We start from the raw sequence: 27,353 nt of genomic DNA, 5'->3' as shown, positions 1-27,353 counted from the left end.
TGGTCTCAGTAATAGACTGTGCAAGGATACACAATGTATGTTGGAAAATAACTTCTGTACAGTATAATTTATACTATAATTTTCTGTCTGCAGTATATACTATACTGTACTGCAAATATACTGGCTACTGTATAATCAAATACTGTAGTTCAGCCGGCATATTGCTGGCAGGGCTAGCACCTGGCGGCACAGTCCGGCCGTCATGTCGCCGGCTGGGTAGTACCTGATGGTACTGGTCCAGCCGGCATGCCACCGACTGAGTATGTACCTGACGGCACCGGTCCAGCCGACATGCTGCCGGCTGGGTTAGTACCTGGCACCACTCTCTGACAGAGAGAGAGAAAGCATGAAGAAAAGGGCTGCCTTATTTAAATATATGGTTACAAAAAATAAGGGTGTAAGTATATAGCCTTACTGCCTTCCTCTAAAATGAGGGTTCAAATGGAAAGGGAGAATGCATCATTCAAGCTTTCATCCAGCCACAAGATCCGTTGCCGGCATTGCCGGTTTCAGGAATGTGGATGGCAGTCCAAAAGAGGAATGAAGAACACTCGGCAGCGGAGGGGGTCTCCCACCGGCAGCCGGCACAGCCTTTCCCGGAGCTATGCGTCCATAAGGAAAGGGCTGATTGGCTATACATCTGCTTATGTAGGAGCCCGGCTGGCACCATGATCTACCCGGCAAGCGGTGAGATTATAGGACGATGGCCACAGGATTGCGATAGCTAGGCCATCGCTAAAGGACAGAGAGGGGCAGGGAAAGGGTCCTGTATCCAGTGTGGAAGAAGGCGGCAGAGTGTCCGCCACTTCCACACAATAGTGAAACTGTTTCTGTATCGGTGCCATCCTAGGCAACAGAAGAATGTCTATTCTTCAGCCTAGGGTCTGCCGTAATCCAGTGTAGAAGAAGGCGGCAGGATTGCCGCAACTTCCACACAAGAGTGAAACTTTGTTTCAGTATCGGCGCCATCCTAGGCGGCAGAAGAATATCTATTCTTCAGCCTAGGGTCTGCCGAAACAGGACTAGTCTTCTAGACCGCAGGGGAGAAGGTGGCGGCATCAAACTACCACTTCAAGTGCGGCCTAGGGAGGCTTAGCCTCCTATGCAGAGGAGTGACTACTCACCCTGCCGCTCGGTCGCCGGCAGAAAGACTGAATACTCTGAGGTTCTGTCAAAAACCCAAGCTGGCATACTCGCCGGCAAGGGTGGGAGACAGAAAACCCTAGCCCAGTCAAGCCTGAGTGAACTACTCTATGGCAAGACTAAGCGGGAAGGAGAGATTACCCTTAAATCTCCACAGGAGATGAGTATCGAGTTATATAATTAATTCTAGGAGATAGACTATCTCCTGTTGAATTGATAAAATGATACATGAGGGTAACCGGGGATAATGAAAGTATACAAAAGCGCATAGGCTAGGTAGCCTAGTACAGGGCGAGATCTCGGTTACCTAAATCGCCGAAACTCTAACGTATACGATTGACAGAAGGAAGAGGAAATTTTATATGCATAAATATATCTTTACTAGTATAATAGTGCCTAAATAGCTTTCATAATTTATTAAAGCTATTACAACCGGGAATGTTGTTCTGCCAACTAAATAACACATGCCTCATGAACGACAGCGCCCATGGCGCCTCCGGTGATCGGCCACGCTCTGAACACATTAGATTACACTAATTTCTCTGTGATGCTGGGGCTAAAAATTATACATTGTAAAGAATAAATACTCAACTTTCCAGAGGCAGAAGAAGCTGGAGAATGCATTATGAATCCTAAAAATAACGATCACAAACGTTAGATCAACAGGGAACACCACCGTGCGAATTCGCTAAAAAATAGGAATGAGCACCATCTTAGATACTCGTAAAAGTACGGGAGGAAGGGTAACCTTGATAACGGCTCCCCTTCTATTTTCGCCACTCTCCCACCTCGAAACGAAAACGCTATTCGTGGTGAAGATTGCTACGTGTTGTATCAAGATATACGTCCCCTGATATTATACGATATCCTTAAGTGAATTTTTAAGGATATTCGTGCCAGGAGTTAGAATTCTGGAGACCTAAAGGTTAATTCTCTGGGAATATCACTGTAGCCAAATATCCCTTAGAAAGCTACCAATAGGAACATTCCATCAGGACGACATGGAAGCATTTTATCTTCTAAGTCCTAATGTGATATGATAACTTACGTTACCTTTATGACTGACTGGTCAGAGAAGGCAAGTTTTCCAAGTCACTCTTATGCACATGCAGATTAAGTATAGTAGGGGGGCCAGTTTGTTTGCAAGGCTTGATTTCTTTCTTTAATCTTGGGAGTCTCCTTCATCTGGATCTTATAGTCTCATGTGTGTTAATGTGGTATTGCTGTACTTGAGGTCTTGCAGATTTTATAAGGAGGCTACCCTTTACCTATTCCTTCTCTCTCCCCACCCCTTGCAATTGACCAAGTTTCGTACTCATCCAATATCAACAATCCCAATAAATTTTTACTCTTTCAATTGTAATTATAGCCATTACAGAAGAAGAAGGCTATGGTTAAGGTCCTAATTTCATCTAGGAAATTACAGTCGTCTTTTCCTATTATCAAAATCATCAGCTGGATGGTGTCCAGTTCTGAACATCTCCAGTTTAAGAGTTTCTCTTAACATGTAACATAGTTGTCCATGGAAAGTCCTTTGTCAGTTTGTCAGGGCTACCAGTCATTTAAAGGGAGGATTGGATGGTTTTTCCAGTACTAGCAGCCATTGAAAGAGAGAATTAAGAGTTCTCAAAGTTTTTACAAGGTTTTCAGAAGTTTAAAGACAGTTACATGTGGAACGGCTGCTTGTTAGAACCATTGGAGTTCTAATGTTTATTGAGGACTGGCTGATTCTTAACTCCTTGGGTAGACCTGGGAAATTAGAAACTGGTTCTCAATCATTGACTAATTATCTATTTGTGTTGTCAATAGTGCTAATTTCGTTTTGGGCCTTTGTGTCAGAGAGGAGTCCAAAGAGTTTCTATCTTCCCATCAAGGAAATTTGGAACATCAGAGAATGTTTCAAGCCTCATCAGGCCATTGGCATCACCTAAAACATTAATTTACCACATAAGGTTGAGGATAAAATCCATTTAATCAATATTGGAGCAGAAGCTACACCTCAAATTCGTACATTCTTGCTTTTCTAAGACAAGAAAGACAATGTTTAGATGGATTCTCAGCAGCATACAAAGTTAAGAACAAAAAATTCCCGAAGTTTCATTAATTGTAAACCAATTGACACCATTCTGGCCTCAAAAGGAAGTAGTCCCCAGATATGTGGCCTCTTATAATGTAACCTCTTCTCAAACTTCCAGCAAGAACAGATTTACTCAAAGACCTGCTTTATCCATCAAAATCTTCACATGTTTCATCTAACTGTTCAATAACCAGAGAATTTCCTTAACGATAATGTAAATATAATTGACTGAAAGATCATACACTAATAGCCTATATCAACAGTAGTGGTTTATTATTTGTGTAGAAAGGCACAAAATGTTTTGGTAAAGACTACTACTTTCAACAATATAAAATTCATTAGGTTTCTTAGACACAAAAAGGGTGTTGAAGTACCTGTACGGTATGTACTTTTTGTCAATAATAATGTTAAAAATTAATGTAAAATCTTTTATTCTGAGAAACCTCCCCCATGCAATTTATTAAGATGAAACTTCAATATGTTGAAGTTCAATATGTTGAAGATTGTTACTGGAAACCCATTTGAACTGTTCATTTAAAGGTCTTTTAGGAGTTTTATGATTAAAACTGTTCATTTTATTTGCCTCTGCCAAGAGAATTTGTGTTACAACCCTTATCAGTCCATGTGGGTTTGTCATAAAGATATTCTGCAATTTTTCTTTACCAAAATTTAGAGCCAAGAATGACAAAGGGGAAAGCTTGCCTAGGTATGCCTGAATTTGAAGCCCTCAAGCTGGTTTGGGACAGAATAATGAGGAAAAGAGTTTTTGGGGTGAGAGCCTTAAAGTTGTACAGTTTTTGAAAAGTTCCAAACTTATGTCCAAAGTCTTAGGTCCGGTTAGAATTCTTAATTAATACCTATCTAAGAATGCCATCTATTCTGTGTAAGAAAACACTCTTAGGTTTGGTAAGAAACAGCTCGATTGAAGTCATCATTCTGTGTTTGCTTCTTATCATTTAATAATCAAGAGAAATTGGTCGTTTTTAAAGCAGGGTAATGTTTTGAAATAAGATTTTTATTTTATAGGGCTAGGAAGTGCATATTTTTTATTATTGTTCACAGCAAGAGGAAAATTACTTGCGTTACAGATTATAGGAACTTGACCTCAAGGGAATTTACATCTTTGTTATGGTAGCATTTGATCTTATCTCAATGCAGTGGGTTTCATATCTAGACATTGATCTTTACTTTTTCTTAGTATATCAAGTAATGGGTATATGTCACCCATGCTATGGTTTTAGTAATGAAATGTGCAAGAAGATAACTTATAACCCTGCTAATATTTACCACTATCCAAACTTCCTGTATACTGTATAATGTAATGATCACACAAAATTCAGGTGAATTTATGTAAAGGATTGAATTTTAAGTTTTAGCTTCAAAATATTTAATTATTGCATGAGAGATTGGAGAAGCTTAGTCTTTAAAGTGGCTCTCTTCTTCCCAGTTGCAGCTAGTGTACCAAGTTATGAACGAGATTTTCCTTTTTATTTTGTTATGGCTTAACAAACCCTATCTTTGAAGTATTTGCACTCAAATTTCAGGTACTTGTAAGTATTAGAATTAAAAATTTTACTTGAACAGTAATTCAAATCATGTAAGATTGGTCTAAAAGGAAAGCAATTTGAATTGTATCATATTTTTCAGGCATGGAAAAAGTGAATTTCAGTGGTGGGGAACCATTTTTGCAAGATCGTGGACGTTATGTTGGGGAGATGGTGCGGTACTGCAAAAGGGAGCTTCATTTACCATCTGTCACGATAGTATCTAATGGCAGTATGATTACGGAACGCTGGTTCAAGCAATATGGTTAGTTTTCTGGTTTAAATTGCTATTTACATGCATTAATATTGAAATGTTACTGTATTATATTTATAGAATGGTAAGTTTTAAATGATTCAATACATACATAAATACATACATACATACATACATACATACATACATACATTAAATTAAAATACACGTGCAGCCTGTAGTGCATTGCATATTTGTTCCGTAACTGAAATACAAACCATGCTATTTAATATGGGTAATTACTTTCGGCGTAGCTGAAACGGCGAGCCATTAGAATTTTAACGAGGGTTTACTACTCCACCGCTAGTTAGCGGGGGGGGGGGGGGGGGGGGGGGGGGAGGGTAGCTTGCTACCCTCCCCCCTCACACACACCTGTGCTGAGCTCACTTTGCTCTCGGCTCGGGTGGTAGTCGGACGTGTCTGCTGTCACCCTCGCCTTCTTTGACAGCCATTACTAATCTTTTGTTTGCCATTTCTTTGACAGAGTGTGTGTGAAGTTTGCCTCTGCGATGCGTAAGTGTCCTGGTTTACCTGACCGCCCTTGTCGTACCTATATGTCGGCGGTCGAAACGGACCCCCACACCTTGTGTCCTTACTGTAGGGGCCAACGGTGTGATAAGAGTAATGTATGTGGAGAGTGCAGGGAGTGGTCTACCTAACAGTGGAAGAGGTTTTCCCGGCGCCGGAAGAAGTCCAGGCGGGATATTTCTCCTTCGAAGGTTTCTTTGAAAGGAGAAAATCCCAAGGGCTCTTCTTCCGTGCCCCAAACCTCCTCCGAAGTTCCCACTCGATTGGTTTCTTCCGAGAAACTGTTGAGTGGTAGTGTAGGCCGCAGTTCTGTTGACCGATCTCGGGGTTTGGGAGAGGGAGTTGCCTCCCATAGCGAGGCAGCTCCTCCTCCTCCCATGGGGGAGGATTTAAATGTAAATGTGACTAATAATGATTTGTTGCAGCTTTGGGCTTCCTTGGGGCTTGAGGGTTCGCCCTCCAAGGAAGCCTTGTTTGACATGATCAGGATGGGGGCAGCTGTCAAACAGTCGCCGACTTTAGCAGAGGTTGATCCTCTGTCTATCGTCGACGTTGTTGTGGCAGAGGCTTCCGATGAGTTGTATCAAACCTCTGCTCCTGATGTTGCTGATGTAGCTGAAGGCTTAGTTCCCCCCTCCGAACATCTTTCGAGGGAGGAACCAAGTCCAACGGTCTCTCCTGTCGGTGATTCTCCCCCTCGGGGGAGTTCACTCACAGACTCCTCCTCTTCGGACGACTGCTGATGGTCAGCCTGCTGACCCCACGGCCCCCAGAGGGCGTATAAGGCGTAGTAGATTGGCCAGGGCACCAGCCACCCGTTGTGATACTACCGCTAGAGAGTTATGGGGTCTTTTGACTGGCCAGATGGTACTACATTGGATCCTACTCTCTGGTTACGGTTCACTTTCCTTTTGCCTACACACATCCACACTGAATAGTCTGGCTTATTCTTTACATATACTCCTCTGTCCTCATACACCTGACAACACAGATTACCAATCATGTCTTCTTCACTCAAGGAGTTACTGCACTAAATGTTCAGTGGCCACTTTCCTCTTGGTAAGGGTAGAAGAGACTCTTTAGCTATGGTAAGCCGCTCTTCTAGGAGGACACTCCAAAATCAAACCACTGTTCTCTAGCCTTGGGTAGTGTCATAGCCTCTGTACTATGGTCTTCCACTGCCTTGGGTTAGATTTCTCTTGCTTGAGGGTACACTCAAGCACACTATTCTCTCTTATTTCTCTTCCTCTTGTTTAAGTTTTTATAGTTTATATAGTAGATATTTATTTTAATGTTGTTACTCTTCTTAAAATATTCTATTTTCCATTTTCCCTTTCCTCACTGGGCTATTTTCCCTGTTGGAGCCTCTGGGCTTATAGCATCCTGCTTTTCCAACTAGGGTTGTAGCTTAGCTAGTAATAATGATAATAATAATAATAAAGCCTGTCTTCCTCTTCGCCGTAGAGGCCTTCCTTCACCTCACAAGGTTCATCTCCGTAGTCCGCTGCAGAGGAACCTCGCCGTCGTTCGCTGACTCTACCAGCTACATCCCTTGACCTCTCCGCAGATCGTTCGCGATCTCCTTCGGTGGAAGGTCGTCCTTGCAAAGGACACGCCGACCTTCCACCCGCCAGACCTGCTGACCTGCCGTCACTGTTCCTGGCCGTTGATGCACTGTGGATGCCTACTCACCCTGTTTTTAAATGGTCAACGGTCCCTTCGGAGCACAAGGGACTTTCACGCGCCAGGTATCCCCTGCCCGCCATCGTTCACCTGCAATTGAGCGAAAGCGCTTGCCAGTGCGCAATTGCGTGCAAGCGCTCGCCAGTGCACAATTGCGCGCAAGCGCTCGCCAGCTGCTGTTGATTCTGTTATAGCGCGCCAGCGCTCACCTACGCGCCGTTGATGCACTGTGGATGCCTACTCAACCTGTTTTTAAATGGTCAACGGTCTCTTCGGGGCACAAGGGACTTTCACGCGCCAGGTATCCCCTGCCCGCCATCGTTCACCTGCAATTGCGCGCAAGCGCTTGCCAGTGCGCAATTGCGTGCAAGCGCTCGCCAGTGCACAATTGCGCCCAAGCGCTCGCCAGCTGCTGTTGATTCTGTTATAGCGCGCCAGCGCTCACCTACGCGCCGGCGCTCACCTGTTCGCCAGCGCGCTACTGTGCGCCCTCATCCTGATGCGCGCCCACGTTCTCCTGCTCGTCTATGCGCCAGCGCTCTTTATGCGCGCCAACGATCTCCTGCACGCCCACGATCTTCTGATCTGGGCGCAAAGGGGAAGACAACCTCTTCCCCTGCTCCCCAGCGCTCTCCAACGCGCCATCAAACGCCGACGCACCATCGTACCCCGCCTGCTCGCCATCCTTCAGTCTCCGACGCGCGCCCTGCGCGCCCACCTATTCTTCCAGATGTGTGCCCTCATGCGCGCCCGCGCGCAAGGGGCGGGCGCGCAAGGGATATATCTCCTGCGCGTGCGCCCATCGTTATCTCCCTCACAGGCTCTTCGGGATCCTGCGCGCCCGCGAATAATCGCCTTTGCGCGTGCGAGCGCTCATTCAGCCTGCTGCGCGCCCTCTGCAATCTCCAGAACATGCCCCTGCGCGCCATCGCTTGCCTGCGCGCCATCGCTCGCCCTCGCGCGCGCGAACAATCGCCCGCACGCGCGAACAATCGCCCGCACGCGCGAACAATCGCCCGCACGCGCGCGAACAATCGCCCGCACGCGCGCGAACAATCGCCCGCACGCGCGCGAACAATCGCCCGCACGCGCGCGAACAGTCGCCCGCACGCGCGCGAACAATCGCCCGCACGCGCGCGAACAGTCGCCCGCACGCGCGCGAACAGTCGCCCGCACGCGCGCGAACAATCGCCCGCACGCGCGCGAACAGTCGCCCGCACGCGCGCGAACAGTCGCCCGCACGCGCGCGAACAGTCGCCCGCACGCGCGCGAACAGTCGCCCGCACGCGCGCGAACAATCGCCCGCACGCGCGCGAACAATCCCCCCCACGCGCGCGAACAATCGCCCGCACGCACGCGAACAATCGCCCGCACGTGATCCAGGCAAAATTCTATCGCGTGAGCGCCAGAACGACCCCCAGTGCCCCCAGTGCGATCGCACGTGCGAGGCTGCAGGACGCTGCGCGACCATGGCTATCGTCATTGCGTTCCCCTCCCCCCCGCAAGCGCAGAACAGCGCGCTCGCCGGAGGGAGGGAGAACTCCGGATAGGTCCAGGGACTTTTCTCCTTCATCTTCCTTTCAAGCAGACCCTACTTTGGTAACTCCTCCTAGGGATCAAACAATCCCCTTCCCTCCAGGGGGAGTGTGCTGTCAGTCGGCAGCCCTGGATTGGGTCCCTTGTCAGCGCGGTCATGCAGGCTTTTAAGCCTGTTCTCTCTGAGCTGGGCCACAAATCAGTGGCAGCTTTGACTCCCTTGAAGAGGAAGAGAGGAGTAGCTGACGTGGTAACTTCTCCAAGGGCGAAGCTGACTCCTCGGAAGTCTTTGAGGAAGGCCTCCTTCCCCCCCCCCCAGACTTTCTCTCCCTCCCCTTCGTACGAAGATTTCCCGTCCTCAGGGGAGTCACGTGAGGTGAGGCGTTCCCCCATCGCACCAATGAGGGAAACCCCACCTCGCGCAGAGAAATCTTCTCAGGTAGGGGTGGAGAAGAGCCTCCCACCATCACTGTTGGAGTCCTGCATCCCGCCCAGGAGGGAGTCGAAGGACTCCAAGACTTTACCGAAGTCGTCCTCAAGGATTAGACCAGAGCCAGCCAAGCCCTCAGAGAACGTCCACGAGTCCCCCCAAGAAGAGCCTTTGGGGACAGGAGACTTCGCTGCCAGCCCTTCAAGAGAAGAGTTACAGGAGTCAGAGCATGCGTTCTGGCAAGTTCTGACCCTTATGAGGAATCTCAAAAGGTTCGCAGATCCAGAGATTCCCCCTCGTGAGGGCAAGGACACGGTCTTGGACCGAGTCTTTGGTACTCAAAAACCCTCAAAGGCCAGTGCGCCTTTGCCCTGGTCCCAAGGGGTTAAGAGTGCCAGAGATAAGGTCGAAGGCCCGCTCTCCGAGCTTGCCTCCTCCAGCCGATCTAGCGCCGGTAACAAACTCCTCCTGCCTCCTCGTGTCCATCAGAGGAGGTACTTTGAGATCATGGAGGAGACTTGTTTAGCTCTTCCCTTACACCACTCTTTGGAAGAGTTTACCAGGGAGAGTCCCTCTAGAGAGACTCTCCAACCGGTAAGTGTCGTTCTCGGCTACGGAGATCCTTAGCCAGGAGAAGGTGGCGAAGTGTGCCATGCAGGCAACTTTGTGGCTGGACATCTGGCTAGGGTCTCTGGGCATCCTGTTACGATCTGAGGACTTGTCCAAGGAGAGTACCAGGAAGGCTATGGAGACCTTTCTACTTTCAGGCACTCGTACCATCGAGTTTCTAGCCCACCAAGTCTCGAACTTGTGGGCTAATAACATCTTGAAGCGTCGAGATGCAGTGTCTGAGAGATTCCACCAGAAGATCCCCAGTACCGAGATCAGCAGGCTCAGACATTCTTCCATCTTGGGGAAGAATTTGTTTGAGCCTAAGGACGTGGAGCAGGCAGCTGAGAGGTGGAGGAAGTCCAACCAGGACTCTCTCCTACATAGGGCTTTAACATCGAAGCCCTATAAATCTCCAGCAACCCAGCAACCATGTTCTACCAAGACCACGAAACCGGCAGCTGCAGCGAAGACAATGGTGTCGAAGCCCTTTCCTGTCAAGGACAAGAAAGGCAAAAAGTCCTCAAGGGGAGGAAAGAATCCTAGAGGGAGTGGCCGAGGCCGCAAACGCTAGAATTGGCAGTCCCCCTGCATGTCCACCAGTGGGGGTATGCCTACAAAGTTGCGCAAACAGGTGGCAGCAACTCGGGGCCGATTCCTGGACGATTTCCGTAATCAGTCAAGGATATCGCGTCCCGTTCACAACATCTCTACCTCCCCTGACAGCAAATCCAGTGTCGTTGAGCTCCCTTGCCATTGGATCGGCAAGGGGGCAAGCCCGACGGGTCCCCAGGCTTCTTCAGTCGATTCTTTCTTGTAAAGAAGGCGTCTGGAGGCTGGAGACAAGTCATCGACCTCTCAGCTCTGAACAGGTTTGTCAAGCAGACCCCGTTCAGCATGGAGACAGCAGACATGGTCAGACTTGCAGTGAGACTGCAAGACTTCATGTGTACACTGGACCTGAAGGACGCGTACTTCCAGATCCCAGTCCATCCCTCTTCAAGGAAGTACTTAAGATTCAGCCTAGACAACAAGATCTACCAGTTCAAGGTGCTGTGTTTCGGTCTCTCCACAGCACCTCAGGTTTTCACCAGAGTGTTCACCCTAATATCGTCGTGGGCCCACAGGATCGGCATCCATCTCCTCTGTTATTTGGACGACTGGCTGATCCTAGCAGATTCGGAGTCAGCCCTTCTTCAACACCGAGACAAACATCTGGGACTTTGCCAAGATCTGGGGATCATGGTAAACCTCGAGAAGTCTTCTCTGCTTCCTGCTCAAAGACTGGTATATCTAGGCATGCTAATAGACACCAATCTCCACAAAGCCTTCCCATCAGACAATAGGATAGCAAGTCTGAGGAGGGTCGCGAGTCCTTTCCTCAGACGAGAAGAGCTCCCAGCCCAATCGTGGTTATGTCTCCTCGGTCACCTCTCATCCTTAGCCCGTCTAGTTCCCAACGGTCGTCTCAGAATGAGATCTCTGCAATGGCGACTCAAGTCCCGGTGGAATGAAGGTCACGATTCCCCGGACGTAATGATCCCTATGGGTCCTGCGGAATGGATGGATCTTCAGTGGTGGGTGACAGACGAGAACCTACGAAGGGGAGTGGATCTTCTCGTCCTCCGCCCGGATTTGATGCTGTTTTCGGACGCCTCAAAGAAAGGGTGGGGGGCCCACGTTCTACACCACAGGACCTCAGGCCTGTGGTCAGAGTCAGAAAAGTGCCTCCATATAAATCTGCTAGAAATGAAAGCCGTATTCCTGGCCCTTCAATAGTTCCAACATTACCTTGCAGGTCACTCTGTGGTGGTGAAGAGCAACAACACCACAGTAGTGGCTTACATCAACAAGTGGGGAGATACCTTTTCAGAGCAGCTATCCCATCTCGCAGTAGAGATACTGAGATGGACCGAAGTGCACTCGATTCCACTATTGGCTCGCTTCATTCCAGGCAAGAGGAATGTGCTCGCCAACAGTCTGAGCAGAGCATCTCAGATAGTGAGTACCGAGTGGTCTTTGGATCATCTAGTAGCCAGCAAAGTCCTGACTTTGTGGGGTTCCCCGACTATGGATCTGTTCGCTACAGCACTGAACTTCAAGCTCCCGCTGTACTGCTCCCCAGTCCCGGATCCCAAGGCACTCTGGCAAGATGCCTTCCAACAACGGTGGGACAACATCGACGTATACGCCTTTCCCCCGTTCTGTCTGATGAGGAGGGTACTCAACAAGACCAGAATATCGGTCAATCTCTCGATGACCCTGATAGCTCCGCTATGGCATCACGCAGAATGGTTTCCGGACCTTCTGCAGCTCCTAATGGAACTTCCGAGAGAACTCCCTCCACGAAACGAGCTACTCAAACAACCACACGCCAACATCTTTCACAGAAAGCTGTAGCTTCGCTTCGACTTCACGCCTGGAGACTATCCAGCATCTCGCAGAGAGAGGATTTTCGCAACAGGTTGTGAACAGGATGTCTGGACACCTGCGAAGGTCATCCGCAGGGGTCTACCAGGCAAAGTGGCGAGTTTTCTGTGGTTGGTGTCGTGGAAAGGGTATCTCTCCACTCGATGCCACTATTCCAGTAATAGCGGAGTTCTTAGTGTATTTGCGAGAAAAAATGCGCCTTTCAGTCTCGGCCGTGAAAGGCTATCGCTCAGCCTTAAGTCTAGCCTTCAGGCTCAAAGGAGTGGACATTTCTTCTTCACTCGAACTTTCCCTACTCATACGAAGTTATGAACTTACCTGCCCTCAGTCGGAAGTGAGACCTCCTCCATGGAACGTGGTTCGAGTCCTCAGGTCTCTTAAGAGACCTCCCTACGAACCATTACGCCAGGCTTCAGATCGCCACCTTACTTGGAAGACCATGTTCCTACTAGCTTTGGCCTCGGCCAAGCGAGTCAGTGAACTTCATGGTCTCTCGTATGACATCGCCCATTCAAGGCGATGGAGGGGAGGTAACGTTCAGATTCGTCCCATAGTTTGTTGCTAAGACTCAGAATCCGGGAGTGCCGGACCCTCGGTTCGACTCTTTCCAGATCTCGAGTCTTCGTTCTGTAACAGATGACCCAGACCATCTCCTACTGTGCCCAGTAAAGAGTCTGAGGCTATATCTCAAAAGAACGGCTGAAGTTCGTCCCCAAGTGCAGGCATTGTTTGTGAGCACTGGGAGAGCAAAGAGGAGGGTTACCAAGAATACTATCTCAGCATGGATTCATAGGGTAATGGAATCCTGACCCTCCTCCGTCACATGATGTCAGGGGCGTAGCTACGTCCCTGGCCTTCAAAAAGAACTTCTCATTGACGCAGGTTCTACAAGCACGGGTGTGGAAGCGTCGGACGACTTTCACAGCCCACTACCTGCAAGACGTGACCCACAGGAGGCTCGATGTTCTCTATCGGCCCTGTGGTGGTTGCTCAACAGCTGGTTTAACCCTCAGGCTCCTTAATGGACAAGTAGCAGAAGGTTGAGGGCATTGTTACCCGGTTTTAGTCTCCATGAATGAAAAGGTTTGTCTGGCCCTTATTCTTTTCTTCATCCTCCCCTCTCTTGGGGAAAGCAGCATCCTGGGTTCTCTGCATAGCTGACCTCGAACCACTGCAGGTAAACCATGTCTCCTTGTGTTCCTAGTATTAAGCTAATACAGTCACGTCCCCATACCCTGACGAAGTGGTATTGGGAGAGTCCTAGCCTAAAGTTTCCATCTAAAGGAGTACACGTCAACTTCCTAGGACGAGTCACTCTTCAAACCTTCACACACAGCTTACATAGGCCGCAGCCCTTGCGCAGCAAGGTGCTAGCGAGGTGTAGGGACTCCTTATTGTTGAGTGCTGACACACTCAGATACTGAGTCCCCGGTTAAAGCCAGAAGCCAGTACTGGCAGGGACTAACCACCCTTCCTAAGGGGTGAGTCACCCATATTGAATAGCGTGGTTTGTATTTCAATTACGGATCAAATGACAAATTCGTAAGTAATTTATATTTTTCCTAACTATACAAACCTTAGCTATTTAATCAAACTTGCCCGTCAGCCCTATTCCCCGTGAAGTCCTACCTCTAAGCTAAGTGAGCTCAGCACAGGTGTGTAGAGGTGGGGGGGGGGGGGGTTGGGGGAAGTAGCAAGCTACCCTCCCTACCCCCCGCTAAGTAGCGGTGGGGTAGTAAACCCTTGTTAAAATTCTAATGGCTCGTCATTTCAGCCATGCCGAAAGTAATTACCCATATTAAATAGCTAAGGTTTGTATAGTTAGGAAAAATACAAATTACCTATGAATTTGTCATGTTTACAGTACAGTTGTGGTACTCTTTGGTATATTTACAAGGAAAATATAGTTAACATGTTTAAACTTTAGGGTTTCCCACCTGTCACAAAGTTCTTTTGTCCAAGGGTGATCTCGAATGCAGTACCTACAGATAACGAGGTGTATATGTGTAATAACCTTTAGTGTACTGGTTCAACTAATATTTAATCTCACATGAAACAGGAGATGACCTCGATATTCTGGCAGTATCCTGTGACAGTTTTGTACCTGAAACAAATGCTCTGATTGGTCGACAGCAAGGACAGAAGAACCACCTAGAGAGTCTGAAGAGAGTAAGGCACTGGTGTGCTGAATATAAAGTAAGTCAATAACCATTTTTAAAACATATTTTGAGACTAGATTTTCATTTAGATTATGCCAAATTTAAAGTTCCTGGAATTTTCCCTCTTCTTTCTTGTTTTAATAGCAACCCTGTATCCATATAGTGTATTGGTTTTGAATTTTTACTATATGAACTTGGTTTCATCAAGATAAATAAAAGTTAAGTTGAATATAACAGTGTAAAATTAGAGCTCAACTTTGCTAGTTTCAACACTGGTTTGGCAGACCTATTATTGTTAGTGAATATCAAGCAGTGCACCTCATCAGTGCACTTGTCATTAAATAGGATCTTTACATTGATATTATGTTCACTGGTAGCATTTAAATTTTAGCCCTCTAATTTTCTCTTCTGAGTTTTTCTTTCTTGTTGTACAATTTCTCTTCACCTTTACTTTCATCTTGGAGATGAAAGTTGTAAATATAGGTAACATATTAGGTCCAAATTTTTTGCCACCCATTCTGCTTCTAGTCTAATTAAGGATACAACTGTAATCTTATGAATTTTTCCTCAAAACTGTTCTTTGCTTGAAGCTGTTCTTATCGGTGTGAATGAGATATAGATTGTATGAGAAGTGCTCTCAAGAAATGAGTTTTTAGAAGTATTCACAATTTAGAAATAGTCCTGTATAGCCAGTACAGATGTGAGTGTACACAGAAATCAGGAAAACACAGGAGTCTGTCACTAATATATGACTTGGTAAAAATTAGATAGTCAAAATCTCATTCAGTTTGAATTATTGCGTGGAGAATTATTTTTAAACATGTATGATAGGCAGGCCTAGAAATTCATACTTTTTCATACCAGTCAGCCAGACTAGTTACCTGACAAAGTTACTAACCAATCAGAAAATCAACTAGCCAAAATGTAACTGATTTCAATGAGTTCAACCCTTGGTAAAAATGATACAGAAGATTATTATACAATTCATAACTAATATGCATGTATTTCAAGAGTATTTTGATGCCGTTGTTCAATAAAATATCAAAACAACTTGAAGCACCATAATAAACCAACTCAGAACCACAATAAAATAAAAAATAATTGATATATTGCAAAACCTGGCAAATGAGTATTAAATGAAAGCAAATATAATAGAGCACCAGAATCAGTTAACAGAATGCCATGCATTCAAGTGGGGAATACTGTCACTTTCATGTTGCTATAAAGATGCATTAATTAAAAACAATATTTACTTTACTGATATATACTGGACTAGAAACTGACTAGACAACAATGTAATTCCATGCATAAAAATACTCTTAGTTCATGATCCTAAACACCATAATATTGAATAATTAAAAATGTATGACACTAAAAATATAATATAATGACTGGTGGAGCAATGATTTGTGTAGAAGACTAAATTAATTATGTTCATCAATCACTTCAACATCAGATTTATCCGAGTCAGACTTAGACAAAACAACCTTTTTGCTTTTCCCACTGGGCACTTGTGTTGGCCTCCTTTGTGACAAAGCATGGAATTCCACAAATGGATAGCCTCAATTGGGTCATATGTAGAAGCATCAGGAAGATGTAACTTTACTAAAATCAGTTCTAAAAGAGTATTGACTTTAGGGCAACTCCTCCAATCACTTTTGATGGCTTTTATCTCGCTGTATCCTCTCTCAGTCAGCTGATTGAGCAGGAACACAAAGGACCAAGTCCATTAGTGACTGGATTTTCTTTTAGCAGGATCAATGCTTTAAATTCACCTCGCCTCATGTCAACAATCGGGTATCATTGTAGACTTGTACCAAATATATTTAATAAACATTCCTTTATCAAATATCATAGGCTGCTTTTCTCTTCTTCCAACCTACTAGGCCGCTTTTTCTCTACTAAGTCGCATTTTCCCCTCTCAATTGGCAGTTTAACACCTATCAGGAAATTCCACATTGCAAAGCTATTTTGACAGTTGAAGATGTTACCAAAAACACGTGCTTATATGAGTGATAATGTTTCGAGTACTGAAATCCACTTGTCATATCGCCTGAGATTCAATAAGATGACTTATATGTATACATGAGCAGTGGTAATAAAATCGACACATTTGTTTTCTAAACATCTGACTTGTTTCATGTTTGGAGGCTTTGTTAACGCTGTTTTTAAATGTTCGCTTTTAATGTATATTTTTTCAGCTAACAAGCCTGAATCTTTTTAGAAAATATATATTCAACTAGCCAAACGGGTTGGCTGGTAACTAAACTAACTAGTTGCTTCTGGCGACCTGCCTACTGCAAAGTTTGAGCCATGATGATAGGCAATATAAGTCTCAACAACCCTTTTACATATTACACAAGTGTGTTCCAGCAAATAACTGGCTGTTATTATTGTAGTTGTTATTATTGTTGTCACATTTACTTAAGTACATATTAAATGTGTTATTGAATAACAGGATTATCTCTTGCCCAAGGTTGCGTTCAAACTAAACACAGTGGTGAACATATATAATAAGGAAGAAGATATGTCTGCAAACATAATGGAACTGAACCCCTGCCGGTGGAAGGTGAGTACAATTATGTAGTAATGAGAGAGGAAAAATTGTTTCCTTACTTTTGAATTCTTTATTTGTTCCAACACCGAGTACTTACCTCAAACTACTTTCTTAGGAGTACAGTAGGGTCCCGAATTATGCGAGAATTTGGTCGATGAAAGGCCTCGTGTAATTGGAAATTCGTATATTTCGAAACACATCATGGCGGCAAACAGCAACCTACCCGTCAATTTTTTTTTTCACTCCATTTCTAGCTTTCTAGCTATATATATACTGTATATACACTGTGTGTGTGTATGTATGTGTGTATGTATGTATGTATATATTATATATATATAAAACATATATATATATATATATATATATATATATATATATATATATATATATATATATATATATATATATATATATATATATATATATATATATATATATATATACTGTAGCTTTTATCTTAACAATACTGTAAGAAATCCTTCTTATAGATTTTTTTTTTATAAAATACTGTACAAAATTTCTTTTATGGATAAATAAAACAATAAAAAGTTGTTAAAGTTTTGATAATTTTCTATGACTGTAGTATTTACTACTGTACTATGCATAGCTTACTGTTTTCAGTATTTTCCGAATGATGTAGAATTATTTCCTATAGATACAAAAAACAAAAAAGGGTTTTCAAGGTTTGATACAGTATCTAGCAATAGTTAAAAATTACAGTATAGTACTGTATATCCATAATGACACTCCCACACGTAAACACGGCCACTAGGCGCAAGTGTGCAATAGGCTGCTGTACGATAATCACGCTTTTTTTGCCCTGAGCGGTCATTTCACTAATGATAATTTTTCAAAGTTAATATAATTTCTTTATGCTTATAATTCGTAATTATAGTTAAAAGTAGGGATATTAATTAAATGGTTGAGTAAAAAAACAATTAATACTACTATTATTTAATTTCAAATGGCTACATAATACTAAATATTCTAATGGGTTCTTTTTATCTTCAATCGTAAATCTTACGCCTGGATAAGCAACAAATGGAAAGGGATAAGTCTCTCTCTCTCTCTCTCTCTCTCTCTCTCTCTCTCTCTCTCTCTCTCTCTCTCTCTCTCTCTTCATATCGTTTCCTGTATAGTTTTCAAATATGTTCGTCATACATTTGTACATTATTTATCCACTTTATTCTCTCTCTCTCTCTCTCTCTCTCTCTCTCTCTCTCTCTCTCTCTCTCTCTCTCTCTCTCGGCGTTTCCTTTCCCTTTATAGTTTTGTGAAATTTCGTTGTCCAGTCATTCGGTAATGAGAAGTCATTTTCGCTTTCGACATCGAAAGAAAACTTTGTTTCTTCAATATACTCATCAATGGAGGATTCAGAACTAGTGCTCTCATTATCAAACAGGTTATCATTATCAAATTCCACAACAAGAATATCATTTATTTCATCTAAAGAAATAACCTTCCTCTTTAGACCTTTCATTACAAAAGGAACAACAAATAACCACTTATGCATGAACGCCCGAGCGCACTGATAGGAAACCAGTTCAAACCAGAGTTTTGTAACATCAAGCTACCTTCAGAAAAATAGTTGCCAGACATCATATAAGTTTCTATTCACAGTCCCCATATGCTGAGAGTGTTGCCAAGTGGTGATCCTATACTTACTATACGAGTAAAGTAACATCACGAGACTGACGGCTTGTAAAAGGCAATTAAAGTCATGAACGGAATATACAGTTGAAGGTGGTACCGAGTAGATCGTGGTGAACGGTTTATCACGTGGGTGACGCTTAACAGGTTAAAAAAAACATTTTATATAGTTCGGTATTTTCTCTATCCATCCTCTCCCAGAAAACCTTCAAATGTGAATTATCGGAATGTGTGCAGATCTTGGCAGTGCGATAACTAGTTAGCGACTGAGAATAAAAAAAATAAAAAGCCCGATTGACGAATGACGATGCTGATGAAGAGGATATCGAATACCGATTTTTCCCTAATTGATTTTTTCTACGTTCTGTCTAATCCAATGTACAGTAGCCTACATTCTTATGTAAAGGGCGAACCCCAACATTTCTTGATGCTGCTACACTTTAATTATAGATATTTTACCACCTATTTATAATCTTTATTTATAACATCTTTAGTAAAAGCTCTTCAATATCACTTTCAGGAGTAAATGCGTTTATGATCGACGATGAAACGTAAAAAAAAAACGTTTTCCTTTTAAGAAGGCGTTTTTTTAGGAAAAAAAAACAACACGAAACAAAATTGCTCATATTTCATATATTTTGATTTTCTAAGGATAAATAAAACATTAATTATAACATTATTATTACATAGTACCTGGTAAGATATCTTTTGCCGCAAAAGTTAACCTATAGACAGATGTTAAAATTGGTTAGCGAGTTCGTTATGATCGGCGATGGAACGTACTAAACAAAGTAATGGGTTTGGTTGTGGTGACATGTTTGGCAGTAGCATGATATAAAATAGTCTTTATTTTGATGGTTTTTAATTTAAAGTTTAATGAATAAGGATTTTTCACCATAATCACAACGTAAGTATAAAAATTAATTAGTACAAATATGGAATATTATACATATAGGTGTTGGACAGTTAGGCTAGGCCTAGCGACAAGTTCACACAACAGATGGGCAAACCTTAACATTTTTCATCCAAAACTAGTCTTAAAATGTTTGAACAGAAATCTTTCTCTCACATTCTCCCCCCCCCCTTCTCAGACATCGGGGAACCATCACCCCCCCCCCCAATACAATTAAGAAAACAATAGATTTCCTACGCTTCGCGGTGCTTGACTCGCGGATTTAGAATGCTCCTCGCAAATACAGGAAAATTAATTTTTAAAAACTATCGATCGCGTAATTGAGGAATCGCGTAATTAGAACACGTGTAATTCGGGACCCTACTGTATCTGGGATCTCCTCCCAACCGACCAGAGTTTTGTGTAGTTTACCCTACTCCTGTTTTCTATGAGGGGCAACCTCAGCTGGTGTGATACGCGCCCTGAGGCGACCCCGGGTCAGAGAGTATGCTTGCTCAGGTCTCGATCCCCACTAAGTTCTCTGGTCGCGTCACGATAACATCACGACGCTCTCCTTATCCAGTGCGACCCTTTGTGTCCCCGACCCCCTTTGTGTCTCACGCGGTTCCCACGTGGTACCTTTGTGTTCCCCCTTATCCTTTCCCTTGTGTTCCTGTGTCTCACGGTGCTTTACTAGTGCGTAATGGAGCATTCCCGCCGTTGTCCTGGGCCTATGGCCGGAAGATCGTGTGGTGCTTTCCTGTCGAAACCTGAAGTTGACCCGCACTCCTTGTGTTCTTCGTGTAGGGCCAGTGTGTGTTCCCCTACAGCCACGTGTCCGGAGTGCGAGTCCTGGAACGAGGTGCAGTGGGTGCGTTACGGCACCAAAAAGAAGGCGTCTAAGATATCGCCTAAGAAGCTGAACATCTCTTCTCCTCTTGCTTCGCCGGGCATTTCGTCAGACAGAGCCTTGCTGCCGCCTTCCCCTACCCAGAGTAGGGGACGAGGTAAGTTGGTTGCGGGGAAGAGGCCTATGACCCTTTCCCAGGAGTCTGAATTGTAGGATAGTGGTGTTGTGGCATCATTCCAGGCAAGTGAGGGGCCTGAGGGAGGGACGGGAGTGTGTTCGGGGGACGGAACCCTGGTGCAAGCAGGGCCCGTCTCCTCAGATGATCCTATGTGGGGAAAAACTGTGCCTACCTCTTCTCCCGCCTCGTGGGTGTGTTTTTCAGGTGCTTCCGCAGCCGAGGGTTCCACCGAGAAGGAAGACTCGCCGCCGTTGGACTCCCTCGTGTGGGCGCCGCCGAAGACGCCCTTCAGGTCTCCGTTGAGGATGGAGGAAGGTTTTGAAACCTGGTCCCCCATCGAGGAACTTCCACGCTCCCCTCCAGCGCCTTTAGCTACGTTTCTGTCCATCTTCCTACAGCCCTCTTCTTCCATCGAGCGCCGCATGGACCCATCTACAACGCGGCACGAGTCGGGCCCGCCGGTGAGAACATGCAAGTCGTCGGGCTCCTCGGTCAAAGCCTACTCTTGCTCCTCGGAAGACAGAGCCCCTAGGGACCATAGGAGACGTCGTGAGAGGTCCCGCAGGAGACGTTCTTGTTCTCGCTCCCGCTCCAGATCCCGCCATGGGGTAGGCACTCTAGATCCCCCAGGAGGAAGTTTAGGAGAAGTGACTCTTCGGGGGAAGAATGGGTCGTCATCCCTCGTAGCAAAATTCTAGATGTCAGCAGTTCCGGGCCCCTCGAACTGGCTCCCAAGGGCTCGCTCACCAGTAAGGTACATATCCAGCGGCAGATACGATCGACGGAGGGAGTCGTCTTTTCAGGTCCCAGGGGACAGGCATAAGTCCGCGAAGGTTCCGACTCCATCCGCCCAGCGAAGAGAGTTGCCCCTTCGGTCTGGCAGCCGCGTCCCGACCTCCATGTCAACGTCAAGTCGGCAGGAACGAGACAAGGAACTCCCTTCGACGAGCAAGCACGCATCTACCTGGACCTCCGTAAGCAGGGATAAGTCCAGGACGGAGGCCTCCATCCTGACGGCGATGCCCATGCTACGCCCTGAGCTGCCGAAGTTGGACCAGTCCAAGATGTTTCCTCCCCCCCGCACGGCGACCTCCGTCAGAGGACCTACGTCACAGGCAGCGGAATGTCCTACGAAGGAAATGGACGACAACAGAGAAGGTTCAGCAGCAGAAGTTTCGGTCTACAGGAGGGTAATAGGACTCATTCGCAGGCATCACAGACTGGACGAACCCGAGCACTCCTCCGAAGAAGTCTGGCTCTCGAGCCTCAGCAGGTTGGTTGATGGCCCAGTGCAGCAGAGACCCTCGCTAGCCCTGCCTTTGGCTTGGGATGTTAGGCTGGGTAGGGCTCACGTGGACAAGATCGTGGCCAACCATGCAGAAGCCCCAAGACCCAGAGTTCCTCCAAGCTTCTTCAAGGCCTAAAATCCCAGAGCCGGTTTTACCTTCCTGAAGGGCATCATGCGGGTCCCTCTACTGTGGAACCTGCAATCGCCATCCTGGGGCAAGGAGCAGCTGAAGAGAGGGCTACTACCGCCCCGATCTGTTTCTTCCCTTCAGAAGCTGCCATGATGGAGGAGATAGCCAAGGACCTGGTGAACGTTTCCTCCTTGCTGGATTGGTGGGCCTCCATGCTGGTAGGCTTCCAGTCCTCCTACGACCTCACTATCCCGGAGAACCAGGCCTTACTGAAGGAGCCGATTAGCTCGGGAGGTAAAGCCCTTAAGTTTCTCTCGTATCAATCCGTCGCGCAGGCCGCCAACTGGGTTCTGCGAAAAAGGGATACGGTGCTCACTAAGCTCGTAAGGAGGCTCCCCGACAGAGAAGAGAGGTCCCTGAGGAGCCTACCCCTGTGGGATGACTCAGTTTTCCCTCTGAAGGCAGTGGAAGAGACGGTAGAGAGGGTCAGGAAGCTGAAGGATATGGTAGACTCCAGACCCCCTCCAGCGAGAAGACCTACCCATAGAAGGGCGCCCTCCGACGCCTCCCATCCTCCTCGCGCCTCACCTAGTCAACCCAGGAGAGACGCCCCTACTACGGCCTGGTCTCAGTCTTCTCAGCCCTCCCTTAGAGGAACGTCTTCAACGCAATCATCCTTCAGACCTTCCTATGCAGCAGCCAGAAGAGGTCATTCAGGCCGCGCCTCTAGAAGGAGATAGGGAGAGGCCCCCTACTCCTGCCGAAGCCTCAGGTGGGGGGATGCCTCAAATATTCTTGGCAAGCATGGAGAGACCACGGAGCAGATCCGTGGACCGTAGCAGTCCTGAAAGAAGGGTACAGGTTGCCCTTCCTGGCAGACCCCCCACCTCTAATGCCAGATCAACAGGCAGAGTGGTTGGCACCCAAGGACCCCTTGAGAATGACGGCCCTACAAGAGGAGGTCTCTGCGATGCTGGCGAAAGGGGCGATAGAACCAGTCAAGAACCCGGGCCCGCGGTTCTACAGCAGACTCTTCCTGGTGGAGAAAGCAACAGGGGGCTGGAGACCAGTCATAGACCTCTCAGCCCTCAACAAGTTTGTGTGCAAGACCGAAGTCTTTCCTAGCGGCCTTGAGGGAGGGGGACATCATGATGTCCATAGACCTCAAGGACGCATACTTCCAAATCCCTATTCACCCCTCCAGCAGGAAGTGCCTAAGGGTGAAATGGGGTGCCCAAGCGTTGCAGTTCAAGACCCTCTGCTTCGGTCTGTCCACAGCCCCTCAGGTCTTCATGAGGGTGTTCACAACAGTCTCAGCCTGGGCACACGAACAGGGCATCTGCCTGATTCGGTACCTGGACGACTGGTTGTTGCTTTCAGCCTCAGGAGAAGTACTAAGGGAGCAAGGCGCGAAGCTCCTGCAGTTCTGCAACGTCCTGGGTATCATCATCAACCTAGAGAAGTCCCAACTGATACCCTCCACCAGGATGACCTACCTCGGAATGGTCCTGGACTCCCGGTTGGCGAGAGCTTTCCCTTCCGCGGAGAGACTGGACAACTTGGACCAGATCCTCCGGCCCTTCCTGTCGGACCAGCCCAGGAGAGCCAAGGACTGGCAAAGACTGATAGGCCACCTCGTGTCGTTGGAGAAGCTAGTCCCCCAGGGGAGTCCAATGGAACCTGAAGGAGACCTGGAACCAGAGAGACTCCCCCCACAAGGTGGTCCCGGTGTTCCCGGAGACGAAGGAGGTCCTGGAGTGGTGGATTGCCAGATCGAACACCCTCAAGGGAATGCCCTTCGCAGCCGACCCTCCGGAGATGCTTCTGTTCACGGACGTATCCAAGGAGGGGTGGGGTGCCCATCTCCTCGGCAGGACAGCAAGAGGAAGTTGGATGGACGTAGAGAAAAACCAGCACATAAACGTACTAGAGATGATGGCAGTGCGAAGAGCATGCCTAGAGTTCGTCCATCAGCTCCGGGGAAACACCGTGGCACTGATGTGCGACAACGCCACGGTGGTGGCCTACATAAAGAAACAAGGAGGACTAAAATCGAAGGAGTTGTGCGTCCTCACGTTGAGACTGCTGGAATGGGCCGAAGGGGAACAGATCAAGATCTCAGCAAGGTTCATTCCAGGGAAGAGAAACGTCCTGGCCGACGGCCTCAGTAGAATGGGTCAAGTGGTAGGATCCGAGTGGTCCTTGCACCCGGAAGTGGCCAAGACCCTCATTCAGAAATGGGGATCACCAGTGTTGGACCTCTTCGCAACAAGACTGAACGCACAGCTTCTCGTGTTTTGTTCTCCTGTGCCAGATCCAGAAGCGGCGTTCGAGGACGCCTTCTAGCATCCTTGGGACAACCTCGATGTTTACGCCTTCCTTCCCTTCGGGATGCTCAGACAGGTCCTCAACAGGGTGAGGCGAGCGGACAACCTGTGGATGACTTTGGTAGCGCCCTAGTGGCCGGAGAGAGAGTGGTTCGCGGATCTAAAGGAACTGGCGCGCCTTCCACCTTGGCCCCTTCCGGACAGGCCAGACCTTCTCCGGCAGCCCCATTTTCAAAGGTTCCACGAGAACCCTCGGTCCCTCTGCCTTCATGCGTGGAGGTTATCGAGTGTCTCCTGAGAAAGGAAGCTATATTCTTCGAGAACGGCAGCAAGGATGTCAGGGTATCTGAGGCGTTCATCAGCGGCACTATACCAGGCAAAGTGGGCCACATTCACTAAGGGGTGCGTCTCGATGAACATCAAATCATTGAGGGCCTCTGTTCCAGAGATAGCGGACTTCCTAGTCTATCTCAGGGACGAGGTAAACATGTCCATCCCAGCCATCAAAGGAGTCCGGGCTGCTCTGGGTCAAGTCTTCCTCCTGAAGGGCATCGACATGGTTGCCTCCAGACATATCTCAATGCTCATCAGGAGCTTCGAACAATCGTGCCCCCCTCAAGCCAGTAGGGTGCCCCTGTGGGATGTGGCCAGAGTCCTGAAGATACTGTCAGAACCTCCCTTCGAACCCGTAAAGGACATCTTGGACAAGGAACTCACCCTCAAGACAGTTTTTCTGTTAGCTCTGGCATCAGCAAAACGGGTAGGGGAGTTGCACGGACTGTCGTACGAGGTATCTCACTCGAAGGGTTGGCGTGAGGCTACCTTCAGGTTCGTCCCATCCTTCGTGGAAAAGACTCAGAATCCAAGAATCCAGCCGTTTGGGATCCCAAGTTTGAAGGGTTCTCAGTGCCGGCAATTCCTCGTTCGGACAACTCGAGGGACTTGCTGCTGTGCCCTGTCAGGGCAGTACGAAAATACTTAGAAAGGACAGCCAGACTTCGACTCGAGATCAAGAGTCTGTTCGTCTTCTCGGGACTAGTGAAGAAGCCAGTCTCCAAGAATATTATCTCCTTCTGGCTACAGCAGGTGATCGTCAGGGCCTACTGTAGTGCAGGGGTCCCCCTTCTAGGAAAGCCCAGACCCCATGACATTAGGGGTCTAAGTACTTCATTGGCATTTGAGAAAAATATGGCAGTGGGCCAGATCCTTAGGGCAGGTACTTGGTCCAACCAGTCGACCTTCACAGCTCACTACTTGAAGGACTACTCGAGGAAGTCCCTAGACGGGTTCTCGATAGGTCCCGTCATTTCCGCGCTCCAAATGGTTTAAAAATGTAGCCCCAGTGACAACCGCGGGTAGTAAGTCCAAGAGACACAGGTTCCTTCCTTAACCCCCCTTGTTCTTCCTTCCTTAACCCCCCTTGTTCTTCCTTCCTTAACCCCCCTTGTTCTTCCTTCCCGTGCTCCCTTACCGAAATGACTCCAGTAGTCCCCTGAAACTGCCATGGGATACACTATCGTTGGAAGGACATGTCTCCTAGTATCTCTTGCAGAGGTGAGTTACTTAGACACTAAGATGGGTTTGTGCGTAGTTTTCCCTATTTTCTCGTGTTTTCCTTGGGGTCAGCAGAACCTAGTCTCCTATCTAGGTTCCTCTTATATACTTCCCATGGTCTGTAGTTCATGAAGGACACTCCCACCTCCTAAGGTATAAGTCTCTTAAGAAAGTAGTTCGAGGTAAGTACTCGGTGTTGGAACAAATCACAAATTTTAAGTAATTTGTATTTTTCCTAACAGTACTTACCTCGAACTACTTTCGGGTAATGGCCCACCCATCCTCCCCCGAGTGCCTTGCTGGACCTCATAGAAACCTAAGCTATCAAGAACTTACTGGGGATCGAGACCTGAACAAGCATGCTCTCTGACCCGGGGCCGTCTCAGGGCGCGTATCACACCACCTGAGGTTGCCCCTCATAGAAAATGGGAGTAGGGTAAACTACACAAAACTCTGGTCGGTTGGGAGGCGATCCCAGATACTCCTAAGACAGTACTTCGAGGTAAGTACTGTTAGGAAAAATTCAAATTACTTAAAATTTGTGATTTTTGTCACAGTCATTCTCTATCTGTTATAGAACTGAGATTAAGGGATTGATACTCAAGACAAATATTAAATGGCCAATGGTATCATGCAAGTTGCTCAGTCAGATAATTTGAAAAATCAGGCAAATATACTGTAGGTGGTGGTCTTTTTAGTGGGGTACTACTCAGTACCTTGAGTTATGAAGAGTCATCATATTGCCTAACTTTTTTTTTTATTTTATGGTTGGGGGGGGGGGGGGAGTTTTTTTTAGTGGGAGAATACTTAGTACCTTAAGTTCTTTAGAGACATCCTATTGCATGGCCTTTTTTATTTTGTATGTAGGGTGGTCTTTTTTTTTGGGGGGGGGGGTTAATTCTCAGTACCTTGAATTATTTACAGACATGCTATTCCCTAGCCTTTTTTTTATTTGAGATAAGGGAAGTCTTTTTAATGGGGTAATACTCGGTACCTTGAGTTCTTCAGAAGCATTCTATTGCCTAGCCTCTTTTCTATTTCATGTAGGTGGTAGTCTTTTTAGTGGGGTAATGCTCAGTACCTTGAGTTCTTTACAGACATGCTATTCCCTAGCCTTTTTTTTATTTGAGATAAGGGAAGTCTTTTTAATGGGGGTAATATCCAGTACCTAGAGTTCTCTAGAGACAATCTATTGCCTAACCTTTTTTTTCATTGGGGGAAGTCTTTTTACTGGGGGTAATACTAGGTACTTTGAGTTCTTTAAAGACATTTTATTGCCTAGGCTTTTTTTTTTTTTAAATTTAGTATAGGTAGTAGTCTTTTTAGTGATGGTAATACGCAGTGTCTTGAATTCTTTAGAGACAGTCTATTGCCTAGCCTTTTATGTTATTTGCTATAGGCATTAGTCTTTTTAGTGGGGTAATACTCAGTACCTTGAGTTCTTTAGAGACATTTTATTGCCTATCCTTTTTATATTTCATATAGGTGGAGGTCTTTTTAGTGTGATAATATTCAATGCCTTGATTTCTTTAGAG

At 46.4% G+C, this 27,353-nt stretch overlaps 1 protein-coding gene across 1 annotated transcript in view; it reads left to right on the top strand.

Annotated features, from left to right (window-relative positions):
• LOC137648657 (S-adenosylmethionine-dependent nucleotide dehydratase RSAD2-like) overlaps positions 1-27,353 on the top strand; it is a 75,808-nt gene that overhangs the window by 30,157 nt on the left and 18,298 nt on the right. Inside the window, exons 4-6 of the mRNA XM_068381661.1 lie at positions 4,868-5,029; positions 14,293-14,429; positions 16,869-16,961. Of these exons, the coding sequence (XP_068237762.1) occupies positions 4,868-5,029; positions 14,293-14,429; positions 16,869-16,961 (392 nt within the window). The remainder of the gene's footprint in view (positions 1-4,867; positions 5,030-14,292; positions 14,430-16,868; positions 16,962-27,353) is intronic.

Source organism: Palaemon carinicauda, chromosome 10, assembly GCF_036898095.1.
Source record: "Palaemon carinicauda isolate YSFRI2023 chromosome 10, ASM3689809v2, whole genome shotgun sequence".
Classification (NCBI taxonomy): domain Eukaryota; kingdom Metazoa; phylum Arthropoda; class Malacostraca; order Decapoda; family Palaemonidae; genus Palaemon; species Palaemon carinicauda.
The sequence above is the reverse complement of the archived record's forward strand: the minus strand, read 5'-3'. Positions and strand labels throughout refer to the sequence as shown.